Raw genomic sequence first — 15,829 nt, 5'->3', positions numbered from 1 at the left:
GAAGTTTTGGAGAGGGTTTGGTTGATGGCTTTTTCATTATTTTTTTAAAATTTTTCTCTTTTTTTTTCTCTTTTTTCATTTATTTTTTACAAAATTCTTTGCAGTCATTTGATCAGAATTGCATTCAAGATTGACCTCTAATAAGACAACGCGTAGCACTGGTTAAAAGGTTTAGACAGAGTTTCGTGCTCTGTGAATTGAAATAATAATAATGTGTAAGCAGTGGGTTGATTTAAATAACCTTTTTCCCCTTCTGTGGAGCTCTAAATTTGATCTAACCAAACTAATTTCCAGGCTCTGCAACTGTCATGCCGCAATTCTGGATCTTAAAGATCCGTCAGCCTGTAAAAGAGCTCTGGCTCGTGGAAATCATTAAAGTAAAACAAAACAACAACAACAAAAAAAACGCAAAACAAACAAACAAACAAAAAAAAACCCACAAAACAACCCACAAACCTACCGTAAGGATCTTTTGCACCCCTGTAATCAAAGGTTTTGGTGGTCTCTTTTACAAATAGCTGACTCAGCAGATTTTGCCGTTGACCCTTGCTTTGTGCTACACCCAGAACCTCACCTTATGCCATGTTTCTTGCTCTCAGGGGTGGTGGTCGACTGGTTTTGCACCGCGTTTACGTGCTGTATGAAGGAATTATGACATCAAAGTCACCAGCTGTGATCTCTCGTGCGCTGCAGCTTGCGCGTGATGCGAAGCCACGTGTGCTTGCCTGCAGAAACACCACACCCCTTTAGTTAGGAGTAGGATTGGCCAGCTGAAGTTTGGAAATACCAGGACACTCACACGGAACACATAGTTTCCGTATGTTGTAGACTGGGAGATTTAGCTTTCCTGGTTGCTCAAGTCGCCACGCTTCAAGCTTAGCAATTTTCCAGCCAGCTGGAGGTAAAATAAGAATGAAAATCTACCCTTGGTATAGCAGGCAAGCATTTCCGAGACAACGGGAAAGAACTTGGCATAGGCAAGATTTCACAGAGGTAATTTCATTGACCAAAGCCATGTGCAATTATGAAATTTATTTTTCCGAAGCTGCTACCTGTGCCACACAGAAAAAAAAAAAAAAAAAAAAAAGAAAAAAACAATATATACCTGCTTCTCTGAGCGTGGCTTTGCTTTTCAAAAATGCCTTTGAAGGTATTTCTCCTCCTTATTAGAAGTTTTAGATCTTTGCCACCTCCTGAGAAAAAAAACCCAAACCTTGTCCTTATTAACACCCATTTCTGCAAAGAGCTCAGTCCTCGGAGGGGCACAGTGAGCTGGAGGGGTACGCCAAAAAAGCTGTCGGACATCAGTAATGGCAAAAATAATAATGAGGGGAGCATAATCACGAAGTAATGGAGCGATGCGCTGGGTGAAATAAGGTTCTGGCCCCAGCAAACAGTAAGATCTGCATAGAGAAAGTGACGTAGACTGTGCTTTTAACCTAAAAAATCTTGTATATTTATTTGCTTTCCCCACCCCCGTCGCATTCCTCTCACTAAGTAGCGGCTTCACGTCTTGCTTCGTTCCACCCAGTCGGTTGTGAAGAGCCGCCAGGAGGTAGCGGTAACCCCGTCATCGCATCCCAGAGCAGCAGCAGTGATGGAGCCGTGCCTCACGGTCCGAAGGGATGCTGTGGGCGGGGGCGAGCAGAGCCAAACCAGCGCGGGACGCAAAGCTCTTAGCTCTAAACCCATCCAAATTAACTTCAGTCATTTCCTTGTGTTTCCACAGGTGGACTCATAATGAAAACTTCAATGTAAACCTATTTCTAACACCGAATCAAAATATATTTACATGGTTTTCTTCTTTTTTTTTTTTTTTTTTTTCTTCCTCCCCCCTCCTTTAGGTCTGTTATTTTTCTTACGATGGAAAGGCTGGTTGTCTATCTACTGGTAATTAGCACAGCTGTGAAGGCCATGATGTGTCCCAAAAGATGCATGTGTCAAAACCTGTCTCCATCCTTCACAATTCTCTGTACGAAGACGGGGCTCCTCTTTGTGCCCCCCAGTATCGACAGGAGAACGGCAGAGCTAAGGTTGATGGATAACTTTATCACGACGCTTAGGAGGAAAGATTTTGCAAATATGACGAATCTAATTCATTTGACGCTGTCAAGGAATACAATAAGTCAAATCATGCCTTATGCATTTTTTGATCTTAAAGGTCTTCACGCCTTGCACTTGGATAGTAATAGGCTGACTTACATCAACGAAGACCATTTCAAAGGTTTAATTAACCTCCGGCATTTAATACTCAGTAACAATCAATTAAACTATATTTCTCCCGGGTCATTGGACGACTTCATTGAGACAATTGAAGATCTGGACCTGTCCTACAACAACCTCGTGAATGTTCCTTGGGAAACAATTGCCAAACTTTCTAACGTCAATACGGTCAGTTTGGATCATAATCTCATCGAGTTTGTGCCGGAGGGAATCTTCTCAAACCTTCACAAGCTTGCCCGTCTGGACATGACCTCCAACAAGCTGAAAAAGATCCCTCCCGATCCTTTGTTTTCCAGAATACCGGTGTACGCCAAGTCCAAAGGGTCACCGCTGTCGTCCCTGGTGCTGAGCTTCGGGGGGAACCCTTTGCACTGCAACTGCGAACTGGTGTGGCTGAGGCGTCTCACCAGAGAAGATGACCTAGAGACCTGCGCCTCCCCGCCAGAACTGATGGGCAAATACTTCTGGTCGATTAAAGAGGAGGAATTTGTCTGCGAACCCCCGATGATAACGCACCGAACCCCCAAACTCACGGCGACGGAAGGCCAAAGCATCTCGTTGAAGTGTAAAGCGGTTGGAGATCCGGATCCCTACGTCCGATGGATCTCACCCGACGGGAAGCTGGTCTCTAACACATCTAGGACGGTTTCTTATGAGAACGGTACTCTGGATATTTTGGTGACTTCTTTGACCGACAAGGGCACATTTACCTGCATAGCATCGAACGCTGCGGGAGAGTCGACGGCGCCGGTCGAGCTCCTCGTTACCCCATACCCTAACCTCGCCAACAGCACCAACTGCGACAAAGACGCGGAGCCTGGCCCTTCAGATATCCTCATCTCTGCCAAGTCCAGCTTTCCAAACGAAACGAAGGCTCAGCAAGAGAAGGCGGTCGTGGTGGCTGAGCTGACGTCGTCCTCCGCCCTCATCCAGTGGCCTTCTCAGCATCACCTCCCTGGGATCCGAATGTACCAGATCCAGTATAACAGCTCTGCCGACGACATCCTAGTGTACAGGTAACGCTGCTCGTGTACCTGCGCTCGTGCCCCTCTGAAGTAGCTGGTGGAAGTAAAGGAGAAAGGGTAGCATCGCTTGATATCCTCCGCGTAACGGAGGGGATGAGGGAGCAGTCGTTGCCGGAGACTTTGCTTGTTCAACTCCCCTTGTTGAGGAGTTACGCCGTTAAAACTAATAACTGCGCTGCCTCTTGAGGGTCTCTAAACTCTTTACAGATGTAATTAAGTTTCATAGTCCGGTTTAATGGACCAAGTGAAGCTGATGAGCAATCTCTTAGTTGTTAACATGGAAGGAAATTGAGATGGAGATTTTAGTTACCTTTTATGCTGATTGAGAGTAATTATTTTGCTTTAAAAATATGGGGAAGAGAGAAAAAAAGTCAGGATGCCCAAAGTTACGAGGTGCCCAAAGCAACAGGGACACGGCCGTACGGCGTCCTACTGACCCTTTGCCCCCACATGCCTCCTTTTCCCCGTTTTTGTGGTGTCCTGAGGATAAAACTCACCGGTGTGAGCTGGACACCGCACAGAAAGCTTTAGGTTATGCAATTTGTGCGTGTTTCGCATTTAATTGGTAAAATTTACTTGGGGGATAACTCTTGGATAGCAAGTCTCAATGGACAGCATGCAGATTTATAGCCATTTATAGCCGTTTATAGTGATTTATAGCATTTTATAGCCGCTGCCCTGCGCAGGGGTGGCTGAGTTCTTGATTATCTGCCTTTCTGTTTCTAGGCTTTGATTAGTGATTAACAGGGGGGTAGAAGGGATAGGGATGGGCGGAATGACTTTAAAGCAGGAGCAAGCATTTGATTCAGATGAAATGTTTCGTGGTTGTGTGCTTCAGGAGGATGATAACCTCTCCAAGCTGAGTGATGATAATTTTTTTTTTTTTTTTTTTTTTAACGTAACGCCATTGTTGGCACTGAAGCTTGGAGCAAGCGAAAGGAGAATGATACTTGATAACTAAAGAAATACACCTAAAAGCCAGGGTTGAAACATACCGCTTTAGTAAGCAGCCCCCTAAGGAAAGGGACGCAGGATAGTTGTTCTGCTGGGGTTCCTGTTTCAAATGCCCACCACTACGAGCAAATTCTTGTAAATAAACTTTTTTTAAAAAGTAAATAAATAAAAAAAAATGGAACCGGGTATGAAAATTGTGTGAAGTCCTGGAAATAGACATTTCGCTTCCCAGTCACTTGGGATTTTCGGGAGCCTTATGTTAAAACGCCCATCCCCAGAGTCTCTCTGAGGAAGGATGCCATCCATCCTCCCGTTGTCACGGCTACGAGCTAGCGAGGAAGCAGGAGGACCGGGCGAGGGTAAGCAAGGGTCTCTTAAGGAGGGGGTGGGAGGATGCCTTGTTGGTATCTGATGGGGCTGGTGAGGAGCTGGCTGGAAGATGAGGCCTCGTTTCGTTGTCAGCTGCGAGAACATTTGTGACATCGCTGTTTGGAAGGAGTGCAGAGTTGTGAAACGAAGGGAAACATGAAGCAGAGACGTCTCTGTCACTGTGGCTGGGGTTTCTAGAGGGATTTTATCCCATTTTCCCACTAGGAAGTAAAGCAAAGCAAGCCAGGAGAAGCAGCTAGAGCCAGTGGGTGCATTGCAGGCATGGCCAGTAGTGCAAGAGAGTTCTTTAATGGGATTTTTCACCCTCTGCTGTAACAGCTGGTCAGCCGACTTGGCAGCCTTCGTGCAATTGCAGCAATTCATTCTCCATGAGTTTTAAACTTTCCAGAGCCTCTAAAAATAAATGAGTGACTCATGTGGTGGCTGGTTAATAAATCTGTACAGAATTGAGTCAACTGCTGCTGCTTCTGCTGAATGGCCTTGCTCCCGAAGAAGAGCTATGGGGAAAAAAATGGGGACAAATACTCCGTCTGCATGCCCCTTTCTTGGCTTAACCGAGAGGCTCAGGTTGGTAGCAAAACCCTAAAATACTTCATGTTTCAAATCACCGAGCAGCGATTTCAAATAATGCAGTGTAGTAGGATAACGAGCCTCTCAAAGATGAAAATTCATGGTTCTTGTTCAGTTCCCACCAGCAGGTAATCATCAAATACAGATCCTTAATGGAGGCTCTGCGCTATAGCGAGAGGAATGATAATTGGGCAGCAATTATGCGTTTGGGGTTATCTGAACGACTGCTACCGCTGTCAATGTTGGAGTGGCTGGAGCACTCCTGGTGAACCAGGAGCCCCCAGATGTGTTTGCCGACCCTTGGCATGGTCCAGAGCCCCCCTCGGCCCCCGTGGTTCTGGTTGTGGCCCATGAACATCTGTATCACGGAGTCAGCCTGTTGATACGTGCAGATGTAAATAGATGCGTCGCAGCATCCCCAGTGGTGGCAGCGCTTCGGTGCTGCCAAAGGAGTTTTACAGAAGGTGAAAAGCTTCCTGCTACCCGGAGCACGCTGCACAATTTATTTCTGGCAGATGATAGCTCGCTGCCTGGGAAAAGTACGAAGCGGTGCGGGATGCATCAGAAACCTGTCGCTTCTGTCAAGTTGAGTGGTACCATGGCAAGAGCAGTTGCTATGGCAACTCCGCTTTATCTTGAGGATTTAAGTTCCTCCTTTGACTCCTTTATTTTTCCTCACCTTTCCATTTCCCTCACCCCCTGGATAGGTTGTTGTAGGTAAGTGCACTGTAATCGAAGCCCTAAACAGGGGGGAGATAATCTTCCTCCTTGTTTTCCCTTTGGACTGTGATCAAATTATCCATCCGTGTACACGAGAGCAACGTATGCGCCCTGCACACGGCGGTGCCGTCGGCATACGCCGGCGCATAAGTGCACCAGCATCGCTCCTCGTGTTCCCACTTTGGGACAGCCACAACACGCAGCCACACGGCATTTTTTCCGGTGGTGAATATGGAAAAAGGAAAGCAGGAGCTGCGCTCCTGGCTCCGCCAGTTATTGCAGCCTCAGGGGGAGTCGCATCACTCCTCTCTTTCTGTGAAATGGAAACTATCGCACTGACCCATCTCCTGGGAGGGAGGTGAGCAAAACCAAAGGCAGACATTAGTTGTGGAGAAAACCAATTGCAGGAGAGCGAAGTGTCTGGCAAGACGAGTAGCAGCAAGCCAGGATCGGCGTGTTAAGGTGCAGGTAGCAATTTGCGGCGAGCATCAATATTGAAAGCAAGAGCCTTGTTTGTTTTCAGAAGCGAGGTCGGAAACCCTTCTTGTACAGCCACGTATAGAAGCGAGTCGAGAATCATAATAGCCACTCCGTGCCGCTTTTCGCTCTCTGAGATATAAATGGATCTGTATTCTTTAAACAGCTTACGGTCTCGACGCTGATTACGGTTCCTGTGCAATCTGGACTTTGCAATGCTGTAATTTTCATTTAACTCTTGTCGCTCAAGTGTCCTGCCCAGGTTTCTAGTGCTAGTCTCAGGGAAGAGAGATCAGCAGGACTGACCTTTTGGTACTAAAATCGCAGTGACAAAATATTATACGAGCTTCAAAAGCAATAATTAATCAGGGAGAGCAGCCACGTGATTTTATTGCTGCTTTGTCACAATGCCCGCGCACGTTTGCGTGCGTACGTAGGGATGAAAATGCAGCTCTTTTTGTATGCTGATGTAGTCCATATGTATATTTATGAAAAGGGCTCCTGGCTTTAGGTTACGCAGTAAAAGGTTCATCAAAGGACCCTGGGCCACCTTTCCCTTGTAGCCTCCCTCTGTGCAAGAGAGAAGTGGGGCAGCCACCGATGCTCAAAATCCCCGGGAGGGAAGTGCAGATGCTCCTGTTCTGTCCGCTGATGCTTCTTCAAATAGCCAACAAATCACAAAAAAAAAAAAAAAAAAAAAAAAAAAAAAGGGGGGGGTGGGGGTGGGGGATGGAGATTCTGTATGTCTGAGCTAGGCTGGATAAGCTTCAATTTTGTTTGTACCGCAGTTGATATAAGCAGCAGATTACTAATGCTTCATAACAACCCGCTTGATGCCCTCGTCAATTAGAAGCTGGATCCCATAACATCAAAGGCAACAGTCTCCTAAGCATCGAATTTAGTCTTTCATAGCTAGCGATCATCTAACTTTAATTAGCTGCAACTACACGCTATAAATTAGAAGATGAGTATTTAATAGTGATGCTTCTCTATAGATAATTGAGAGACTATATATCGCATAAAACTGCTGATAATACGTCCTTGTTTTTGCCATGTTGAGAAAAAAACTCCGCAATTGAGAGGCAGCCGGCTTTTGCGGCGGAGCACAAAGTACCGTTGTTTAAAGGCCAGAGCTGTCACTCTTGGGGAAAAGGTGATATATTTGCCAGATCAATATAGCAATGATTGCATCTGTTGCGTGAAAAAGCAGTTGGAATCAGCCACGCTACGTCTGCTCAAAAATTCTTAAATTAGCGCAGTGCAGCGCAACGGAAAGCCTCAGCACCGCGCTAGATTGCAAACGGTGAGGTTTGCATGAGGTTTTGTAGCTCCTCACCCGTCAGGCACGTGCCGTTAAGACTTTCTGGGTTCCCTTTCGGGGTGCCCTGGAGACACCGGACCCCCCCTCCCCACGTGCAGTCTGGGGTCCTGTGGGCTGTGCAACACGCCGCTCAACTGATGGAGGCGCCGCAGCAGCCGCGGTGGTTTGGGAGGACGTCGGGATTGCCACGGTTATCCAGGCGGTCTGGACAATGGCCATGTCGGCGTTTCCTAGCGTCCCCCCAAAAAGGAGGATATGCCGGTGGAAGTCCAATAACGCGGGAGCCATCCAACACCTGGAAATAGAAGGGAACAAGTGACTCGTCACTCTTTGGCTTGAATTTTGGTAGCTTTTTCCCTTTACCTGGCAGCGTCGCGGTTGTCACGGCAGTTTCCAGGCTCCTTCAGGGAGCTTCTCCTTGGAAACCTCTTCTTCAGGTTTCCCTTTATGGGGAAAAGCCTTATGTTCTTCTCATGGTTGGCTCCGTGCTGAGGTAATCGGGATTACCCTCACAAAGCCAGGCTCCTCCGCTATCGTTCCCCTCCTCCCTGTCATCTCCGCTAACGCTGCTGCCCACCTGACGGCTGCTGCAGCTGCGTCGCGGCTTGTAGAAATGAGACCTTGCAGCTGCAAACGATGGATGGGAGCAGTCGCATCATGGAGAGATCATTCAAACGTGAAGCATCTGTCTCTTGCTTCCCAAACGTTTCAAGATGCTGTGCTTTTTTTGGAGGAGGAAAGCATCCCCGCTTCCTTTTTTACTCTTGATGCAGAAGTATGATTTTTTTTTAATTTTTTTTTTTTTTTTTTTTGTAGTATGAATGAGAATCAATAGCTGTCATTGCTCCCATCGAAAATTTTGGCAGGATTTGTCTGAAAGCTGTATAAATAAGCAACCTGCCATCAGTGCTTCATGACTGTCTGTATCTTCTGGTGCGTGGTCATTTCATTTCCAGGCTGTAGCATCAACCATGTAAAAATAATTATTTGGAAAAACGCAGCCAGCAGCCTGAGCTCAGTAATGGCTTAGGATTTGATGCTTAGAATGGTCTTTGTTGTTGTTGTTGTTGTTGTTGTTGTTGTTGATTTTACCTCCACAGATGCCACAGATCATCCTTGGGTCTCTCTCTGTGAAAAGAACAGACTCTACCGATGGCTTTTTAATCCCTTTAATCAGCACAGGGGTTTGTGGACAGGATCTGTGCCAAAAGACCTCCTGCCCCAGGGGTCCCCCCAACGCCTCGAACTCCCCATCCCTCCCTCTGCCCCCAACTCTTCGCCTCCCAGTTGAAATGGCAGAAAAGAAATTCTCTTTCTCAAACCGTCAGAATGGTGGCGTGGGATTGGGGGCAGAGGAGTTGGCCAAAGTAAAAGCCATTAATTTGAGCCCGTCTGGCCGCAGTATTACGTTGTCCTCTGGGCAGCATCATTATCAATTAGAGTCCAGACAAAAGACTCCGTCTCTGTTTTGAGCGGCTCGGTTTATTGTGTCGTCGTTGACAACGTTGCTAGGAAATATTTCCAATCTCACAAAAGGATGTTTTGTCAGAAGTTTTCGTGAACAGATTTCACAGTTGGGTTTTCACCAAGGGGCTTTGCTTGGCGCTGGCTGCCTGCAGATGGCACGGGTTATGGTTGAGGGGTGTCTACTCCAAAACCAGTCACGTTAGCGCCGTTGGTTTAAATCTGACAGTTACCATTCTGGTATCGAGCCCTTTGAATGATGGTGGTCACGGGCCAACGCCAAGCACATGGAGACCCGGTGACTTTAGGGGTGTAAGGGAAGAGGCGGTGGGCTTTCAGCTACTAAAAGATTTGTTGGAATTGTGCCTAAAATCCACGCTTTCCGTAGCTTTTATAGGTAATAAGAAACCAGCTCCTGATGAAACTAATGTAAACTAAGAGGGCTTTTTCAGAAAAAAAAAACCAAAACAAAACCTGCTGGGCAGTTCTTGTGAAATTTTCAAGAAACAACATTTCTTGAAAAATTTTAAAAAGACCAAAAGCCCCCAAAAGAATAACAAAGAAAAAAGGTTTTTGCATCCCCGGAGATCTGGGAATCTCCTGGCAGACATGGTTTTATGGTCTCTGTACCGCTATTGTGAAATGTCTTCCATGCAAACTAATTATTTAAGTAAATGACTTTGATTGCTGCAAGCTCCGAGATGAAATAATCCCACTGAGGGGCTGATAAGCTTTACCCTGCTTAGGATCAGGGTGCCCCCGTATCCTGGCCACTTGGGGCTGTCGGGGATCATAAGGCATCCCGAAGGCATTCCGTAACAAACCTAGGATCTAGTAAATGGTGCTTAAACCATTCCTAGGTCACGCTGAGCACTGGTGGAGACGTTTGGTCTGAAGGTGCCGTTCTCTAAGCGTCGAGGTAAGGAAGCCCGTATATGCCGTTCTTGGGCTACGGGAGCCACCACTCAATGATTGCTCTTACTGGTCACCTCATTATGAGACACTGAGCATCACGGAGCTGTTAGCAGATGGAAATTAGGTTGATTTGTAGTTCCAAAAGGTCTGAATTTGCCTTTTTCCCCTTCATCTTCCAAATGCGCTTTCCGCGGGTGTAAAATTACTACAACGCATTTTTAAAGCATTTAGTTTTATCCTGTGGGTTCTGGCAGAACGATGGAGCTTTCCAATGATCCACTTGCACCCCACGTCTGTCTGCGTGCCTTCTGGCCTTCCCTACGCATCCTCCTCGCCGCTCACCCCTAAAGACCTGCCTTTCTTACAACTGCTGCAACTCCAGCTTGCGCTAATTGGTGGAGTTGATTGGATTTAACCGCTATTGGGTCATTCACGGCATCGCTGAAATAAAGTAAATAAGGGATAGGGAAGACTCCGCTGTAGAAGCAAATGTTCCGTAGGCACGAGAGAGAAGACACGCAGAGGTTAACTACTGCCACGGCTATAGGCAGATTGCCTACTCGGTGGTGAGCTGTCCCTACTCATCCGCAGAGGTTTCCTTGAAACTTCCTAAATATGCCACCACAGCTACCTTTTTCCCGGGAGACACGTCTGTGAGTAACTGCTTAGGCAGCGAGGAAACCTTATCTCCTGCCTTATCAAGCCTCGGCGCTTCTCCTTATTCACAGAGCTGAAAATAGCCGCCTATTACCAGAAGAGCTGATAGAAATCAAACATCTATTCGGTCTCCCTGAACACTTGCACAGAAGATTTGCACGGGGGATGGGAAAAGCCTTCGTTTAGAACCTCCTCTTCTGGATGACAGCTACTGTAAAAATATTTCAGCAATAGCTGGGAATACAGCATATGCCGTTCATGATAATTTAGTCAAATTTCAGGACCGAACTCTCCGTTGAATAATCCTGACAATCACGCGACGCGGAAAGCTGTTCGGAAGAAGAACGGTGAGCATCAAAGGCTGCTGAATAAGGCAAATAATACGGCCGTTCAGCTAGGCAAATGAATCTTTGTGTAGTTTCCTCTCCAAAGCCTGTTTTTCCTGCAGTAAAAATCACGTTAGCCTCCAAACCCAGCACGCAGCCACATTCCGGGGTGGGGGGTCATGATGCTGCTGTTATAAATTGAGGCTGGGGCAATGGTTTAGGAAATTCAGATGGGTCATCCGGGGACAAATATCTACTGGGAGGGTCATTTACTGCTGGGGGTCTCCTCCTTCAGTGGTTCTATGAACCTGTGATGATGCCGTACATCAGCAAGGGAGCGGTTTTGTTTTTTCACGGCCACAGACATTCAGTTGTTATAAATGAAGTGGTAGCAGCTGTGTGTTTGGAGGACTTTTGTTTGAAGGCGTAGCTCTTCTTTCCAGTCTGGGCATCGTATAGCCCTTAGTCCCATGGATGGCTGCTCCAAAAAGTGGTACGACAAGGGGTTGGCCTTCACCACCACCCCACCATCACCTTTGTGGCCAGGAGAAGGCCACATGCCCACCACTATAAATAGATGCAGTTGCACTAACTCCTCTGCGATGGTGCTACTTTACTCCAGTGAGGAATCCGAGCCCAACGTACGGAGAGCAGGTCTGCAAGGAGGCGGGGTGATCGGTACGGTCCTGTCTGTGGGAATCTGTAACACAGCCCATAGCTCTCCTTTTGGGATCCTTCTCATCTGTTGGTGTAGTACCGGTGCTACTTTGTGATACAGGAATATTTGGCATTGACAGGGAGCAATCGCAGCGTTAGGGTCACATCGAGGTAAGGAAGCCCGTATACGCCGTTATTGGGCTACGGAAGGGACCACTCGGTGATTGCTCTTACTGGTCACCTCATTATGAGACACTGAGCATCACGGAGCTGTTAGAAGATGGAAATCAGGTTAATCTGTAGATCAAAAGGTCTGAATTTGCCTTTTTCCCCTTTGTCTTCTAAATGCGCTTCCCGTGGGTGTAAAATTACTAAAATGCCTTTTTAAAGTGTTTAGTTTTATCCTGTTCTGCCATTTAAGTTCTTAAGCATGTTGCTTCGGTTCCTTGATGGAAAGGCTGACCGTATTCCATTCTGCACGGGGCATGCGATGCCCTTTTATGCTGGAACTTACACGGAGGTTTAAGGCAACGCAGATAAAAACAGTAGATGAGGTGCAATCGTCCCCACGCTGGCCATCGGTGAGCGTGTGCGCTCTAGTCCGCGTTTGTCAGTAATGGCCAGAGGTACTGCCGTGGGTAAAATACTTCCAGCCCTCCCAAGGAACCGAGGGAACGCTAGCGTTTCTCCACTTGTTCTGGTTGCCGCGTTCACCACCTGCTCCGTTATGTTTCCTTACGGTGGCGGCGCTAGTCAAGAGCTCTCCTTAGGCTCGGTCAACTCGGATGCTCACTGTGCTCATTTTCTCTTCCAGGATGATTCCAGCTGCTAGTAAATCCTTCTTCTTGACTGATCTGGTTGCAGGACGTGAGTACGACCTCTGTGTCCTTGCTGTTTATGACGATGGATTGACGTCTCTGACGGCAACCAGAGTGATCGGGTGCGTGCAGTTCACAACGCAGGAGGAATACAAACAGTGCCGATCCCTTCACGCGCAGTTCCTGGGAGGAACCATGATCATCATTATCGGGGGAATCATTGTGGCCTCAGTTCTTGTTTTCATCTTCATCCTCCTCATGAAATACAAAGTCTACAACAACCACCACAAAAACAAAACGACAAAAGTGAACAATGTCTGCTCTCAAACCAACGGGAGCCAGAGTGGCTCGATGGCTCGATCCACTTCGAAACTTGCAGAGAGACGGGAAAGTTTGCACCAGGAATGCTCGGGCTCTTCCGTCAAAGGCAAAACTGTTGTAGATTTGGATTGTGAAAAAGTGACTCCAACCAACACAACCTTTTTAACAACTGATGCGTTATCTTAATGGCCATTTGATGGAACAGGACACACCAAGGTGGTATTGCTTGAAACATTTTAATGCGAGTGGTTGTATTTTAAGCTTCACTACTATTGTCTATTTTTAAGATCAGATGGTTTAAAAAATATTTTTTTAATCTGTATACAGTTCTTGCATTCTTAACTATTTTGTTTCAATATATTAAATATGAGTGTGTGATTTACAAGATTTTTTTACTGGTTCTTTTATAGCATACACCTCTGGTATCAAGGCAGCAGCATAGCTAAATTCTACTGGGTTTGTCTTTGGTGAAATGCACTATTTTTTTCCTTTGGTTTCCAACCAGCAGCAAAATTGTACTCTCAGGATCCTCAGACTTCCTTTCTCACGGCAGAGTCACTCAGCGGCTTAAACCACTCACCTCTCCAAGGAATGATTTGTCGTCAGAAGTTACTAGTTTCTCACTAACTGAGTTTGGGGGTTTTCTTGCCATAGGTATGTCGTGTACACGCTTCTCAAAAAAGAAGTAAAATTAGCAGAGGTTCCCCATAGAGAAAGAAAAAACAAAGATACTCTTCAAAAAAAAAAAAAAAAAAAAAGGGGGAGAGAAAATGGAAATAGTTTAGCGTATTCTCTCGGTTATTCAGCAGCACAGAAATATGAACTGGCGGCGTTTGCTTTGCAACGGCTGTTGTAAGTTGAGCCTGTGCCTTTGAGAAACCTCCTCTCGTTCTCGGCGGTCGGATTTTGGCTGGGGAGGAAGAATGCCGGGGTTTGTTCTTTCGAAATTGTAAAACTTCACAAACAGAATGTGTTTCACCACACGCGTTTCTGCTGTGCCGAAAACCATTGCCTCCCCTCCGCCAGCGTACCGCTGAAGGGTTGGTTTTGTTGGTTGGTTTTGGGTTTTGGGTTGGTTTTTTTGTTGTTGTTGTTGTTAAATTTGTCGATGGAGGACCCACAGATTAAAGCTTCCGTGTCCTGGAGCACATTGCACTATCTCACTGTGACCCTGCATCTTCAGATGGCTTTTATATCCTGGTCTCTTAATTCCTGTAATAATGCATGAAGTGTAATGTAAGTGGCTGACCGATGAAATGATGTGAATGTGTCTGGTCGAGTAATTTTAACGCATCATATCACATTAACGAAATGTTCCTTTCGTTCCAAGGGATACTGCCAGATCAAGATGGGCTCAAAGTTTAGCTTTTGAAATAATGTTTTTACCTACGAGGAGCTAGTGGCCTCGACTAAACAAAATGTCCCCTTTGCTATCCTCCTTGCCTGGTGATGATTTTTTTTTTTTTTTTTTTTTTTTTTGCGTTGCTACTTGGCTTCGAAATTTAAACGAGAGAAAACAGGAATACCTTTTCTTAAACCTCAAGCAATGGAACGTGAAAGCGGTTGACCCTGCAAGCCAAGCAACCAGCTTGTGCCTTTTTAAAAGGTGACCGCGTCACGACTTAGCAATTAACAGAAGGAAAAAAAAATTTTCCTAAGCTTGTCCCTCTGACGGAGTCAAAATGTTTCTCTTCCTGTTTGGATATGGATGGACGGACCAAGTTGCCTGGCGGTGAGCCAAAAGCTGTTGGAACGACGCAGCAGTTGAGCGCTGTCTTTTAATAGAGTGGCTTTTACTAATTGCTGAGGTACGAGGCGGGTTTTTTTGGATGTTTCTGAAATGCGCAGATTGGCCGAGTCCTCTGTTCTGTCATGGTTTTCCAACATAAACGGAGGAAAAAGTAAATTGAGGGATTTCATTCCCAAGTATATTGGTGGCGGTGAGGTAAGACTATGCAACTATGCTCGTGTTTGCTTAAAAAAAAAAAAAAAAAAAATCTGCGCGTGCCGCTGTGCAAATGGATGCTCGGTGTTCCATAGGTGATGGTGACGGGGGTCTGCGCTTCCCGAGATTTTCCTCTGGCTTCTGTCTGCCTTCCAGGGATGCAGATAGCGCTGCCATTCCTCAGGTACAACCGCCCGCGGTCACAGATTCAGGATCCTCTTGTCACCGCCGCTTCTTCCAGAAAAGCCAATTAATCCATTTTTCAGCCTGCCACAAAATCCAAGGCTGGAATTTGAAGGTGGTTTTCCTAACGAGCGCAGCCCGATTGCTACAAGCGGCTCGACCCACCTGTAAAATGTTGTAAAAATCCGTTGATTAGTAATAAACCCAAACTGGTCGGTTTGCTGCTTCATGGCAGTCACGTGCCCAAGGCGGGTATGGCCACCTCCGCTGGGGGCCCTGGGCCTACAGGCCGCAGCGGTGCCTTGGTCCGCTCTGCAGCTGCCGTCCTGTCGCCTTCTGGGCTTCTCCATCTTTCCGTGAGGGGAAAAGCGTTGAACCGGCATGAGCAGCACCGGTGGCATCCCTGCCTGCGCGTCAGGGCGGCGGATCGAAGTGTTTCACCCTTGGAAATGGAACGGGGGCCTAGCACGGCCCTCCATGTTGCTTCAGGAGGTTGAACGTGGCGGAGAACGAGGGTTAAATCCCGATGTCGCCGTTCCGAGTTCCTAGAAGCATAAAATGGTGGAAAGCAGCCGGCCGATGCTTCTGAGGTGTTTATTCCTTCAGGAAGATGATGGAGGGGGGGAAATGAGGGAGCAGCAGCCGGGCAGGGGGGCGAGGGCTGCGCTCGGCCTCTGTGAGGTGAAGATGGCGCCCAGCGGGGCCCAGCACGGCGCTGGGGGCACTGGGGACGTGCCAGCAGCCGTGGTGCCATGTCGACCCGTCGGAGCTAGTGCTGCTGGCTCAGCGTGGCCCCTCCGTGGAGGCAGCCCCCCCAAAGCCTGAGGGATGCTGGAGGAGCCCCCCACCCCACCCCGAGGGGC

The 15,829-nt window shown here is 47.1% G+C and overlaps 1 protein-coding gene across 3 annotated transcripts in view; it reads left to right on the top strand.

Moving 5' to 3' along the window:
- Window positions 1-14,819, top strand: part of LOC119140508 (leucine-rich repeat and fibronectin type III domain-containing protein 1-like protein) — a 54,543-nt gene extending 39,724 nt beyond the window's left edge. For 2 of the 3 annotated variants that reach the window (XM_037371917.1, XM_037371918.1), the window contains 2 exons: window positions 1,845-3,239; window positions 12,514-14,819. In XM_037371917.1, the coding sequence (XP_037227814.1) occupies window positions 1,864-3,239; window positions 12,514-13,024 (1,887 nt within the window). In that variant the 5' untranslated portion in view covers window positions 1,845-1,863 and the 3' untranslated portion in view covers window positions 13,025-14,819. The remainder of the gene's footprint in view (window positions 1-1,844; window positions 3,240-12,513) is intronic. The other variant, XM_037371920.1, reaches the window with a different exon arrangement.
- Window positions 14,820-15,829: the final 1,010 nt, after the last annotated feature.

Source organism: Falco rusticolus, chromosome 21 (assembly GCF_015220075.1).
Source record: "Falco rusticolus isolate bFalRus1 chromosome 21, bFalRus1.pri, whole genome shotgun sequence".
Lineage (NCBI taxonomy): Eukaryota > Metazoa > Chordata > Aves > Falconiformes > Falconidae > Falco > Falco rusticolus.
Note: the sequence above shows the minus strand (reverse complement) of the source record. Positions and strands in the feature narration are given on the sequence as shown.